The 12,055-nt window shown below is 36.9% G+C and overlaps 1 protein-coding gene across 1 annotated transcript; it reads left to right on the top strand.

The window, feature by feature from the left end:
* The first annotated feature begins 1,878 nt into the window (after window positions 1-1,878).
* Window positions 1,879-9,831, top strand: LOC145674684 (uncharacterized). The gene is made up of 3 exons (XM_081744914.1): window positions 1,879-2,255; window positions 4,503-4,722; window positions 7,007-9,831. The coding sequence occupies exons 1-3, from the start codon at window positions 2,058-2,060 to the stop codon at window positions 7,090-7,092; spliced, it is 504 nt and encodes a 167-aa protein (XP_081601040.1). The 5' UTR covers window positions 1,879-2,057; the 3' UTR covers window positions 7,093-9,831.
* Window positions 9,832-12,055: the final 2,224 nt, after the last annotated feature.

The following is a 12,055-nucleotide window of genomic DNA, read 5'->3' on the forward strand; positions in this document are numbered from 1 at the left end:
ATTGCAGGGACACCTCCGCCTGGGACTCGGTAACGTCGATCAGTTCCGGGTAGCACGCTTTTTCTGCGTCAAGCACATGATTATATGCAGGATATATATCACATGATAAGTTCTTGCGCCGTTTCACAACAGCTGGTACTGATGGCGTATCAGATTTCCTTCAAGGAGCAACGCCAGAGCTTCGTTCGCAGTATAACGCTTTGCAGTTGTCTGTTGTGACTGCTTCCAAGCCCTCCTCATTTTGGCAGCCCTGGTTGGTGATTTTTTTCATTTTATGCAGCAGTTAGGTCTTTTCCAACTCAGCCTCCTCTCTGTATTTCATAGCAGCCGCATATACGAGACACTCACCACTTTCTGCCGACGATCGTAATGACTCCGTCTTTCTCCGCCTCGAGCGCTCGCTGATCGCCGCGAAGCCTGTATGCGGCCTTTCCCTTCATTTTATTGACGAAGAAGGTTCTGGCTCAGCTGCACTGTCCGGTCGAAACACGAAAACTAACGCATTGTTCAACCACTCCCCATGTTCCGCTTCTAATCTTTCATAATTTCTTGTGCACTGATCTAGCTTCTGAAACAATTGGTAGCAAAACTCATTCACAGTTCGCTTCGCTTCTTCTGCTAGTTACGCTGCTGTTTCCTCCCTCAGGAACGTGACAAGGTGCTTTTCTTTTTGCAGACCTGCGTCCTGCAGTGGCTCGTAAAACATGGACAAGTTTTCGTCTTGATATATGATACGCCATGTCTGAAACGAAAAGAAAATGTCCATTCAGCATTAATGACCTATACTGTTCGTCACATTACGATTATCATAATTACTGATACTGTAAGTCATAACTCTGTTATACACACAACACACTGTTATTGTATTGCTGAGGTCTGTCATTGTGATTTGTGTGGCAATGTATGTGCTGACATCACATATAGTCTTCTATTTACTCCTTCATGCACAATTTCTCGTCATTAGGTTTTCAATTTCCAATCGTTTCAATTGTACATGCTTTTAGTTAGTTTGAATAGTTTTTTGTCACAACTATTTTATTACAAACACAATGAGAGCATTATTTGCACAGTCGAACACACATGAAATGCCGTTGGTTTCATTTCTCTACTCAATACCTTACTCCAGCTTTCTTTGCGAACCTTTAGTCTAGCAACACTGAATATCTACAGATGGCAATACTGAAGGTGCTTTTTCCATCTCCTTTGTGCCGACTAACATTATCTATGGTCATGGTACTTTACTGTTCATTATCTCTATTCGTTTATGAGACAATAGCGAACGAATGAATATCAACGTTTGCCTTCCAGAGGGTCTGGCCGCCCCGTACTTTCATTTATTTTCATTACTTCAACTACAAACTGACCCTGTTAGTATGTTTCTGGTTTCGGATTTACACTTCTCATGTCATAATGCTTTAGAACAACATATTTCCATATATACGACAGTTTACCCTTGTTGTTCAGTCACTTCGTACATTTTTGTTTACTATCAGCTTCCCGCAAACATCCCTCGATTTTACACATCCGAGCAAAATGGAGCAAGGTTTGTTTGTATTGTCTAACTCCGAGGATATTGGGCTCATATGTACGAGAAACATCTGAGCTTCACTTGGCTTCACTCAAAAGAAAAGTCTAGAAACACAAAAATACACGCATACTTTGTTTCCTTTGCTACGCTTACCTTCAACGCTCATTCCAACAGGACACTGTAATCACATCACACTTCTACGCACACCAACAGCAAGTATAAGCCTTGCATATATAATATATCCCGACCCCTTGTTCAGTCGACGAAGGACATACATAACACAACACTGGCAACTTTGTTGTATCTAGCTGATACACAACTGCTGTTTTGTGTACAGGCAACCTCTGACATTGGGCGCCAGTCACAGACTGTGGGACGCTATTATTTGAAACACCCATGTCAATATGACTGCCCAAGGTCAATGCCTATCCAGCACTACTACTAGTTCCGAGATTTGCGTCATGTAATTTTGGCCAGGTTTTGAGGGTCTCTGGACCACTGTGCATCGCAGTGAAAACGAGAAGAGAACATGGAAACATCAAAAACATCCTATAAGTGGTGTATAGTACCATTGTGTACGAATACCTCCATAAGAACACTGGAAAAACTGTTCATCGCCGTTCCAAAGGATGAAAAGCGAAGGCAAGCATGGATAAAAGCTGTTCGACGTGATGTAAACAGCATCGGAAAAAAGACCTTGTGTTTTGTTTGTGAAGATCATTTCAATGTAAGTATAGTTATAATATTTATTCAATTATTAAAATATAATTTCGTAGTAGTAGATTAATTTCAAATGCACCACAATTTCGAACATTTACAAGGAAATTGAGTATATGGCAACTTACAACGTATTTATAAGGATCATTGTACAGGCGGCAGAAATAAACTTAAATAATCTGTGATAGCTTAGGATTAAGGGTAGCCTGTCAAATTAAAAATAAATAAATAAATGTTCTTGCTTTAAACGATTCCCTCCAGCGTTCTGGTCTGTGTCTTGCTTTTCGAATTATTTCCTATAGCTTTCTGGACGTTATATCCTAGCGCATGACCAAATAGTTGAACAGATTAATATTATGGCTGCTAATGACGTGCTACAATTATTTCACCATAGAATTTACTTGCAGTGCCTTAGATTTAATTCTAGGCTACGAGTTGCATTCATGGGTGCAGTTTCTCTTTACGAGAACTCCCCCTTACGGGTTGCCAGGCATTAGTGCTATATCGCCGAACCAATTTGAAAATCGAAAAGAAGTACCAAAATGTAATGCATTTGATTATATTTGGTTGAATTAGATTACGTTACGTTAGGTTAGGGGCACATAAAGACTAGTGTAAAAACACAAACCAACCTGTACTAGGTGACCACTAAAAAGCACGAACGCCATCTAACGGAGTCAAGCTGGGCGAAGCTAGTGGATCCGCATCCAAAGAGAGCAGGCGCTTTGACGACGGTGGGTATACGCATAAGAGAGGGTAGTGAAAACATGTGGCTTTTGGCAATCTTACAAATTTTAATACCACTTATAATGGTTTCATACTAACAACGCTTCACTTGTAACCATAAAATACAGCTTCTGTATACTGTGCAGAAATATATTGCCGTTGAGTTAGAAGTCACTTACTTTCAAAACTGAGGCTTTTAAATTTATGCAATTTCAAGAAGAAAATCGTGTACAGTAGTTTATTGGGTAATTAGTAATATTAAGAAAGTTTACCTCACTTTTCTTTAATCATTAATAGGACTCAGGCCCGTAGCCAGCCCCAAAACTTAGGGGGGGCCCGATCCAACCATATGATAGTTCATCACCATATTATATTTCTTTTGCAAGCCTACTGTAAAACTTTTAGAGGGCCACCAAAAATTGAGGGGGGCTCGCCCCCGTAGACCCCCCTGGATACGTGCCTGTTAGGACTATGTATAGTATAGTATGTAACACAATAAAGTAAAATTTTCACATTTATTAAGGATTTATACAACTTCATTTTAAACTGCCCACCACAAAGTTGATATATCGATGACATTTCTAAGTAAGAAAGTTAGAAGCTACACGCTTTCAAATTGGAAATGTGTACTTATTTTGGTTTGGTTTGAAGTAAGTTAACGTTCCTTCCAGGAGCAAGGCTGAATGAGACGTGGCTTCACAGCTTAACGTAGAATCCAAAATAAAAGAGCTTCCACCGGGAAATTGAACCAAGTCTCTCGCTCCGAAGAAAATAAGTGTGATATTCATAATTATATAGTTAATCCGGTTAAGATTCGGTATGAGTTTAGTGTAGCTAAATAGTTCAAAAGTAACCAACACAAAATATTTATATTGCAGATTAATAAATATTTAGTGAGGTACTATTAGAACTACCTATCTATGTAATAAAGAATTTCCTTTTTATATTTTATCACCTAACGTTTTATTTACTCTCAATGGAGAATAACTTTTTTATATTCTTAACAAAGATTCAGACGTCATATATATATATATACATATATATATATATATATATATATATATATATATATAAGAAAAAGATCATAATATTTTGTGGACTATCGGTCCAGTTTCCAAACATTATTAAACCTGAAATGTGTCATTTTGAGTAGGATGTAAAAAAAAATCTAAGTTAGTGTAATGATACATTTAAATCAGCCTCAACCTCTTCATTAACCGTAACGATTTTGTACAGTATTAATATAATAATGCGTAGAGATCAAATTTAATTTTCACCAATCTTTTAATGTAAGTCAATAACTCTGAATGAAAGATACTAAGAATTGATTCTGTAGCTTATTCTGCCAACTTATGTTTCTTGCAAATCGGAAACTGATACTCACCATATTTCAAAATTCGTCTGCTTGCTATATGGATTTTCAGTTTGCTGTTCCCGATCGGGGTAGAAAATGGGATATTGGTATAAAACTTATATTTACACGTTTTTCAATAAAATTGTACATTGAAAGTTTTCGATTTTTTTGTTTCAGTTGGAAGAAGATATGGAAAATTACGTACGATATAAGTTAATGAAACATGTGATCATTAAAATGAGAAGTGATGTTGTGCCTCATATATTCGATTGCCAGCCCAGGACACCACTCTTTTCTCTAAAACCTAGAGGAGTGTCATTAAAGAGGCAAAGAATTAGACTTGTTGAAGAAGCTTTATCTAGTGAAGTAGAATTAACCACCAATGATAACGATCAAGGTAAGAAGCTATGAATATTAATTAATTTCGCGTATTTATTTACCACTTTGATGTATTTATTTACCATACTCACATACACGGTAATAAATTCAATTCAACACTTATTTATTGAAAGCAATAGCGTCCATAAATACAATACTAGGTTCGTTAATAATTTGCATGTTATCCCCCAAAATTTCTTGTTTTTTTTTTTTTTTTTCAAAAAAGCGTATATATTAACTGTACAAAAATTGTCAATAAGTTACCTGACTTTCTTAAGCAAAACAAAACATATTCTGTGTTTAAATCTGATCTTCACGAGTTTTTAGTAGATAAGTGTTTCTACTCGGTAAATGAGTTTTTTGAAGGCAATGTATAAGTGTTTTTTTGTTAATTATGTTATGAATGTGTAAGCTTATAAAAGCCATAGTTATGTATGTGTTACTCTATTTGTAAGTTTTTTAATAAAATATATGTAATTATTTTGTAATTTTGACAACTGTATGCGTACTCGAGAATATTCTCATTTGTATGCAAAACAGGCAAATAAGTAAAAAAAAAAAATACTATAATTCGATGATTCGAAAATCATTGCTGCATTGAAATGTCCGACTTTACGTCTGGTGGGCAACTTCAGCTTTCCTCTGTAATGCAACATGGATGAAGCAAGGTGTATGACGTTACAGACTTCGTACTTGTTCAGGAACAGGCTGAGGTACCCACTTCAAGACAGTGTGTTGTTGAGCAGCTCATTCTTAAGTAAGATAAAGAAGTATTCTAAGTTCACTTTGAAAATATATTCATAGGAACAAGACGGTGCTTATTCAAACCCACTTTACTTAATAGCGTTCTTATTTAGTAATGTGGTTCACATGTACAGAAGGCTGTTTCAGCCTTATGGCAGTGAAGTACAGACCCATGCCCTAGGGCGTAAAAGCCCGTTTCCACCAGCGATCATGTTCGATGTGAGAGCCCCGTTGGTGAACGATTGCACGCCACGTAGTTTCCACTGAAGGAGACCTTTATTAAGCACTCCCTGATCCAATTTCGCCCACTCCTCCTTGCACACTTTCCAAAGGCCACCAAGTGTGGTCGGACGACGCTTATTGATGTTCCGTTTGAGGAGGCCGAAAGCACAGAAGTCCATATAGGATGCATCTGGTGACTTGAAGGGGATGTCTCGAAATGGGATAGCCTTTACACCTGTCTTCTGTTCCATACGTGTCATGTAGGCCACCGTTCGTTTGGCAGTATGGCTGCTGGCCTTGTCCTGGTGGATGAACACTCTGTCAGTGTCATTGCCATACAAAGCCGGGGCATGTTGGCGATAGATGGGTTCCAGTACATGCTCGATATAATACGCTGCATTCACCTTGACATTTGATGACACCCGGTGTATCGGAAGCTTTCCTTTTACACAGAAACAAGTCACTACCATAAATCCCTTTGGAAAACTCTCCTTGCAGGAGCGAACCCACTTTGCATGATCGGTTCCATCACTGCGGCGGTAGTAAATTGTACGCATCTGCTGGGATCCTGTCAAGTAGACCTATGCTTCATCGTAGATGATGAAATAACGCTATTTGTCACCTGCCAGGTAACCTTCATACAGCCTTTTGCATGCCACCCGCCGTTCTGCGATGTGCGTTGGCTTCAGAACCTGGGCCCGCCGCTTGTGTGCACTTCTGAGTCCCAAATTATCGTATGATTCGGTGTACAGTTGCAGTTGACCGCCCAACACGCCTCGCTATGTCACGCTGGGTGGGTGGATTCTCCTGGGTCACAAACTGGCAAATCTTGGCAATGACGTCTTGACTGCGTTGTGGAGCCGGTTGCTTCTTTTGCTCCTTTTGACGACGCATGCCAATGGTTTGCTCTGGGTTTGCATTGCGATGGATGGCTGCATTAATTCCCTTATCAGACACTGTGAAACCTTTCTTTTTGTAGTGTTCTTATTCGCTATAGCTGTAGCCTATATCAGAAAGTGCTATGATGTAGCCCTCCCCAAAAAAGTCGATTTTCGGCGGCACTCTGATCACACACGTCTCTCCTCTGCACGGCTTGTACACAAGTGTCTGGCTTCTCCGTACTGCGTGCGTCACCATGCTGACGCGAAACTAACGCCTCTGGTGGTGACTGCAAATTCTACCATAAGGATAAAACAGTCTTCTGTATACTTTCTAGTAGAGTTCTCTGGTTTCATTTCTGAGTTTCCAAATGTGTTCTTAGTTTCCACATGTCCTCAGTAGCTATTTATTTGCTGATATTATTGACCTACTAATACTCATCTGTTTCTATTTTGCAGATGTTCTTGAAACGCGAGAAACACAGAAAGAGGATGCTTCCATAAACCAACTGAATATTCGTCACATTGCTGTGCAAGCCATTTGAGTAAATTGTTCGTTATTTGAGTAAAAGCACAATGTGAACACCTGCAACATTGGGTACAGTGAACAGTGTGAAATGTTCACCGACAAAGCAGCCGCTAAGAGATACTAGTTCGTCTCCAGTCAAGTTCGCAGTTTTAGACGTAGATGATGTTTACACTTCCAGCTCTAGTGAATTACATGAGAATGATGTGTGTTCTGAATGGGAAAAGGATGATAACTTATCAATGGACTACGAAAACAGTGAAGAAGAACAAGACCAAAATATGAAAGAAATCAGTTTGAATAGAGCTCGCACCCTTTTCACGAGAAACCGAATGCAGTATTTAGGGATTTCACAAAAAGACTTATATGTTATGGATTTATTAGCCCAAGATATTGGAAATGTTACCCATAGATTATCTCCTAAAGATATTGTCTTTCTTGTTCTTAAAAAAATACGATTAAATGATACGTTCGCAGTATTGGCTGATGATTTTGGAGTGTCGCGTTCATATGCAAACTTTCTATTAGAAAATACTTGCCAGTTGTTGCACATAATTTCAAACAATTAGTCATATGGCCGCCATCAGAAATGATAAAACGACAACTTCCACATTCTTTTCTGGCTCGATACATAAATGTGGAAAGTATAATAGATTGCTTCAAAATCGAGATAGAAAAACCATCAGACCCAGTACATCAAGCATTGACTTGGTCTGAATATAAGAAGTGTAATACTTTAAAGTATTTAATATCAGCAACTCCGGACGGGTTAATCAATTTTGTATCTAAAGGTTATGGTGGAAGAATATCAGATACCATCCTTCTAGAAGAAAGTGGGTACTTAAACCATGTGAGAGATGGGACAACCGTAATGGCTGATAGAGCCTTCAAGCATATTGAAACCTTACTAGCTCAAAAAAATTGTAAACTTGTACGGCCTCCAAGTCTTCCAGCTAACAACGTTTTTACTAAAGAAAATTGTAAGGAAACTAAAAGAATTGCAAGCTTAAGAATAAACATTGAACGAGTTATTCGTCGTCTGAGAGATTTTAAGTTACTAACTCCCCATTCGTGCTTACAAATACGCTCGTTGGGGAATATTGATAATTGCGTATATGTAGCTGCTGGGTTATGCAATATGCAGGGGGCACTGCATATGTAATACACTCATGTATCTGCCATCCCCAAAGGTCACACTTTAAATGAACTGTTTTAAATTTATCTCTGTTTTTGATGTTCCTGGGCAAAGTGAAAACCCCAACAAAAACTAATCGAAATATATCGAATAGCTACAGTGATTTCCAAATGAGATTAGTTATTATTTTTATTTGCAATCCTCACACATCTCTGCTGACTTTCCCGAAATTTCAAAAACCCACAGAAATTAAAGTAACTACTGTATAGTATATTCATATTGAGTATATATAAAACTCTGCTTTGCTTGTGCTTATTTCGCTTGTAAATACTTATGATATATAACATATTTATTAAGGATTGTCTACATGTTACAAAAATCATAATTTCTATACATATAAAGTCTGTTCAGACAGTAATCATATTGATTTTCTTGGGCTACTCACAAGGACCGGATGACTAAGTTTCATGGCGTGATACTTGGTGGAAAATGTTAGATAAACGATCGATTTCTCGTCAGTTGTCTGTGGAGTTTAACAGAACATGGATAGCTTGCGAAGTGGATAGCTGTTTGAGCGTCGCGTAACGGTCAAAATACAGGACTGTCGATTTTGGGTTAAACTTTAAAAATCCAACAGCGAGATGCAAATACAGAATGCCTACGGGAAGGATACTCTACCGAAATCACAAGAGTGTAGCACAAAATGTTCGGAGAATGAGGAAAAAGCGTCGAAAATAAATTGTCTTTTATGGTTTTTACTTGGCAAACGATCAGTGTTGTATTACGTAGAAGTGCTTAAGTGGATGCAAAACATAGACATGATTTCCGCCCGCAGATCGCCAACACCTGGGTGCTTAATCATACTACTACTTGTTTCCCTTGCTCGAACTTAGCTCAAAAGGATACACTTTTTAGCAGTTATATAATATGCAAGTCGCTGTGACGAAGGCTGTAAAGATCCTTTGAAAGGCTTCCAGGCAAAGTACGACGTATGGCAGAACCGGTGGCAAGGATATAGTTATGTTCAATAATGTAATTTCGAAGAATTTTACTGAATGTAAGCATATCTCAATGAATTTTATGCAGTCAATTTCATTACTTTCAGTCAGATCTTGTATATGTTTACAAACTTGACTGAGATCAATACATTTTCTGGTGTATATGTATATAATCAAAAAATTACAAGTGTATGTATAAAGTGTCTAATTTAGCTTACTTTGCTTATATATATCTATTTGAAAAAGTACATAAATGCTATTTTTTTTATAAATGTGTGAATTTAGAAACTCATAATTTAATTATACGATCGGGATGATTAAATTTAACTGTTATGATTGGGTGACTATTATGTGTTCTTTTGTCCAGGTGTTCCAACTCACAATACTCAGAAGTATTTTATTAACTTTATTTCTTAAGCATTTGTAATTTTGCATTTGTTGTAAATCCATTATGTGACTTTTACTATGTTTTTCTCCTAATCTTATTCAGATTTTTTTAAAGGTTGAAACCGATGTATTTTGTTAAAAGGAGCAAATCTACTTTAAGTATTGAATTAGTTATACTTTTCACAGATTTGTATATAAATATAAAAACATGTTTCAGAGTAGTAATATATTGATTTGAAAATAAAGTATGTACAAACTTGGTTTCAGAATCTGCGTTGTTCACTTATTTCCATTAAAACTTCGTAAATGTGTACAATAACTTTAATAGTGTACAAGAAGTGTTACGAAGAATACAAAGTAAAACGTCAAATTTATCTGTAATAAAAATACCGATCTTGACCAGTGTTAATGTTATGTTTACTTATCAAATATGTTTTGTTGAATACGATAACTGTGTGCAAACGTTTGATCTGATTCTTCACTAATTACACAGAAAGAAAAAAAAGTATGAAAGAATTTAAATATTAAATTTTAACTTGGAACTACTATATAAAAATTGTTGTAAGCTATTCTCTTCCTTATTTCTTAATGTTTTTTTTTTCATTTTATGTCAATAAGAGAAAATGTAAATTCAAGATAGTTTTTGCTAAACTATTAATTTCACAAATTTTCTAATGAACATCTATTGGCATTTAGCATAACTATTTCTCGTCTAAAGAGCGTAAGCGATAAACAGAATATTTTAAAATTATTTTTGTCAACAGAATAAATGGAAGTAAAACTAGAACCTAAAGTAATATGAATTGAAGTAAAAATATTATTTTAAATTTACAGCTGCAATGCTTATATATTTATAGAAAAAAGTATTTTTAAAAATGCTATTATTGTTATTGCATGAGAACATTAAGCCATGAAGCAGAGAAACGAATAATTCAGCGAATGATATTGATAGTATGCGAAAACAGGAAAAAAAAAAAAAGATGCCCACCACCAGCGTAGGCCCTCATCATGATAAAGATGTGCTAGCAATGTAAAAATCTGTACAATGACAGGTTTCCTCAACTCCGCAGGTGTTATTACAGATTTATTGATAGATGTAAAATGTAAGTAATACGAGTGAATAGGTAGAGAAGGGCGCATCCGTGGACCAAATTGCGGATCCTTATCTTTATCAATGAATGTAAGAACTTCCTTGCCTTTCCTTATACAAACCTCACATGGCGTGGCGTCTAATCAGGGATCTCTCACTAAGGGTAAGTACAGTTTCTTTTCTAATAATGTACCAATTTTGAAAGATGGTGATGAAACTGCAGAAATGATTTCTATTAGTATATATACCATTTCAGTTTAGGTATATAGGGTCCTGACTTAAACAGTATTAAAATTAACCAACATGTGCTTTTATATCATTTTAGATTCTATTTTATATGTATTGAGTTATGGTACTGTTGAGCTACGATGTTCAATGTACGTACCATTTGTTCAGCCATATTTTGAAAACTGACAACCAAACAGATGTTCTTCAGAGCAATTTGGATTAATTATAAAACATGGGATGGATGTTATCGTATTGCAGGAAGAGGCTTGCTTGTTCTGCTGCATGTCACTTGTGCAGGTTTTTGTCGACAATGATGCTATACCTCTCTGAGACACACCATGCTTCCCTCGGCTATTGCGTGTGTGTGTGTGCAGCCATGTCGCAGAATAGTTATGCTTGAAAAGACGTCTATAACTATTTTGCGAGCCCTCACCGTTGCTACTAGCTAGCGCGTATGCCTTTTGTGTGCACCTAGTCCCGTGTTCGATATCCGCCGAGAAAGCACATTTTTTTCATTAATCAGCTATCTCCTTTAGACCAAAATGTATAGAGAGAGAAGTAAAAAAAAGTCTGCAACATAGCTGAACATACCATAATGCCGGAGGACAGCACCGTATATCTCAGAGATAGGTGATAACCATATAAGCTACCACTAGAAATCGAAATTACATCTTCCACACCCAAGGCTAGAACGCTAACCATTTAATTACGATGGAGCTCTATCCAGTCACTGGATTGCTATTGCATTTGTAGAATTTCTAAAACATTAATACCAATCACTATATAATGGATCTTCAGCAAGGGACGATGGTATAGTGGCTATGAAAAACCATTTTTTTAAACTAGTCTAATGGGTTTTGTTGAGGAAAATTGAGCTTTCAAATTTGCACAGATATTTAAAGCCATTTTCCTATTTAAAATATCATTTAAGCATTCATGTTCTATTGTACATATGAAACTATAGAATTCCCTTGTAGGCAGTGGTGGCCTACATTTTACACTTCTAACGCGGGTTCCTGGTTTGAACTCAGCTCCCGTTAAGTGGGCTTTGGGGTGGACAAACACCGTGTGCATGTTTTTTTCGAGATTCTCCTGTTTCTTTCCACTCTCGTCACGGCACCATTATCATTCATCTCATCATCAT

Source organism: Thermobia domestica, chromosome 17 (assembly GCF_964235325.1).
Source record: "Thermobia domestica chromosome 17, izTheDome1.hap1.1, whole genome shotgun sequence".
Classification (NCBI taxonomy): Eukaryota; Metazoa; Arthropoda; class Insecta; order Zygentoma; family Lepismatidae; genus Thermobia; species Thermobia domestica.

Bases quoted from the DNA above. Each gene is read 5' to 3' on its own strand.
- LOC145674684 (XM_081744914.1), top strand. From the start codon at position 2,058: ATGGAAACATCAAAAACATCCTATAAGTGGTGTATAGTACCATTGTGT. The intron at 2,256-4,502 runs GTAAGTATAGTT...TTTTTGTTTCAG, and splicing joins TTTGTGAAGATCATTTCAAT to TTGGAAGAAGATATGGAAAA. The intron at 4,723-7,006 runs GTAAGAAGCTAT...TCTATTTTGCAG, and splicing joins CACCAATGATAACGATCAAG to ATGTTCTTGAAACGCGAGAA.